The sequence below is a fragment of the Nanorana parkeri genome, unplaced genomic scaffold (genome assembly GCF_000935625.1).
Source record: "Nanorana parkeri isolate BGI_ZX_2015 unplaced genomic scaffold, ASM93562v1 scaffold857, whole genome shotgun sequence".
Taxonomy (NCBI): domain Eukaryota; kingdom Metazoa; phylum Chordata; class Amphibia; order Anura; family Dicroglossidae; genus Nanorana; species Nanorana parkeri.
In genome coordinates this window covers 448,219-450,768 of record NW_017307125.1, presented here as the reverse complement: position 1 = coordinate 450,768, position 2,550 = coordinate 448,219, and the positions used below count along the sequence as shown (strand labels likewise).

Here is a 2,550-nt window from a genome sequence, read left to right as displayed (position 1 = left end):
ATATTATTTTTCACAAGCTGCATATTTAAATAGCCAACAATTTATATGGATCTGTTCTATCTCTGAACTATATTTGTTAAAACTTAAACAATTTAATTTTGGTGAATTGACTTTAGCAATCAAGAGTACCTCCTGTGGCCTACCTTCCAGTTAAACATTTTCTGTGTATTGTTAAATTAGTTCTGTTTGTTTTCTTTATAAAGTCCCATTTAAAAAAACCACTAAGGGCTCATTGACACCTAGATGGTCTGTTACTGAATGTGCGTTAACGAGCATTATATAGCCCGTTAATGTGTGTTGCGATAAAGCAGCCCATTCATTTAAAAAGACTGCTATTGCACTAAAAGGATTAAGTCTGTCTAGAAAACAAGACAGAAGGTGCAATATCTTCCCTTTATTTCTTTATTCAGTTATATGGGTTTTCAAAGAATATGTTATGGCACCACACACTAAATTTTATAACAATAAAAGGATCATGGGCAACAGAACTGGTGTGGGCAGATATATTAGTAGTAATATGTAGACATCCTTGGTTATCAACAATCATCTGTCTTTACCACAATGAACATTTTCGAATACAGCTTTTAGAAAGATGTCAACACCGATACAAGAACGGTGAGGGTATTGGGGGAAATAAGGGGTTCTAGGGAATGCTGCTGTGATTTTTTTTTTTTATTAAGTGAGGCGATAGGAGCAGAAAGGAAGTGCAGGAGGGAGGCATGGGGTAGGTTGACCTAGGTAGGCAGGAAGTATACATCTAGGTCTGTCCAGTTCATATGATGCTTACCTAATGCCAATATGGTCAAGAGGTGATCACAAAAAGAAAAAAACAGACATGAATGACACAATGGGGGTGATTTACTAACCTTAACACACACACCAGGTGTGTGTGATTTTCACACAGCAAAACGTATTTATCAACCAAAAAGTCTCTAAAAGCATATTTCCACTAATGCCATATATGGAAGAATCATGCACATGATGCATATATAATGCTGCTTCACAGTTTAGACAAAAATGGTTAGCTCATGCATTTACATTCCTTGCATTCATCAACGCAAGCAACACAACATAGAGCTAATTTACCCAACATCACCTTGGAATTCCTTCAGGGCTTTGCACAACACACCTGCTGGGTGTGTACACATTACAAAGGTGTTTAGATTCCACCCATAGATCATGCTGGGAGGGAACACACTGCAGAGGTGTATACACGTTTGTGGTGTGTTTATAAGGTTAGTAAATCAACCCCAATGAATTGGCCCTCAGTTGTGTTACAACAAATATGGTTAAAAAAAACATCATCATTAACAGTTACCCATTAAGCCAATAGATTTCCTTAATAGCCAATACCTCTAATTGCTGTCCAGATTTATTCAGATCATTGAAACATAAAGGGTAATCTATCTTTGCAACACTTTAGAAATATTTTCTTTGAAATTTTAGTGTTTTTCTGAGAGCCAACTTCACATCTTTATTCTTTAAACTGTAAATCAAAGGGTTTAGCATAGGGACAGTGGCTGTGTTGAAAAGTGAAAACAGTTTATTGGAGTCCAGATTGCCCTGCCATTTTGGTTTCAAGTACTGGCAGCCCAAAGTGATGTAAAGTAGAGCTACAACCGTCAGGTGTGAGGAACATGTATAGAAGGCTTTATGTCTGCCAGTGTTGGAATGGATTTTTAATATGGACTGAATAATAAAAATGTAAGAGAAAAAAGTCAAAAGAAAGGGAAAAATAGAGAGGAAAATCCCATTGATTAAAATGTAGAGTTCCAGAGATGACATGTCATTGCAGGAAAGTTTTATTAATGGCACAATGTCACAGAAGAAGTGGTTGATTTCATTGGATTTATAAAGAGTAAATCTTAATAAGTAGATGAGTATAGGAATAATTTGAGAAAAGCCAAGGGCCCAACAGATGAAGGCCAAGAAGATGCATACCTTTCGGCTCATGACCAAGGTATAGTGAAGAGGTTTGCAGATTGCCACATAACGGTCATAACTCATAGCTGTCAATACAAACAAACTGTCACAGGAAAATGATGAAAAGATAAACATTTGAGTCATACAGACAATGAAAGATACAATTCTATTATGAGATACAAAAATAACAAGTATCTTATGAAGCGTGATAGTGGTTGAAGACATGTCTAGGATAGACAGGTTTCCGAGGAAGAAGTACATAGGAGTGTGTAGATGGCTTTCTAGACAGATCAACAGAAGAATGGTCAAGTTACCTCCGAGTGTGGTAAGGTACATTGTTAGCACCAAGAGGAAGATCGTAAGTTGTAATTCAGGAACATCAGTAATACCCTTTATGATGAAATATGTTGGTGTTGTGTAGTTTGTAGGACACATTGCTTTTGCAACATGCCTATTTAAATATAAACAGCTAATCAATTTTCAATTTTGTTTAAGCAAATTTTAGTACATAGAATTATTAGACAAGCATGCTTCACAAGGATTGTATCGTAATTGTACTGTCTCCCTCCATTTTGTAAGGTGCTGTGAATAATAATAATAATAATAATAGTAATCATATTAATAATT

At 35.8% G+C, this 2,550-nt stretch overlaps 1 protein-coding gene across 1 annotated transcript; it reads right to left on the bottom strand.

Moving 5' to 3' along the window:
- Positions 1 to 1,419: 1,419 nt before the first annotated feature.
- Positions 1,420 to 2,358, bottom strand: LOC108794505 (olfactory receptor 146-like). Its single transcript, XM_018565550.1, has one exon. It carries the CDS (start codon positions 2,356 to 2,358, stop codon positions 1,420 to 1,422), a length of 939 nt encoding a protein of 312 aa, XP_018421052.1.
- Between the last annotated feature and the right edge of the window lie 192 nt (positions 2,359 to 2,550).

What these genes read in the sequence shown, in the direction of transcription:
- LOC108794505 (XM_018565550.1), bottom strand. Translation starts at nt 2,358, where the DNA reads ATGTGTCCTACAAACTACACAACACCAACATATTTCATCATAAAGGGT.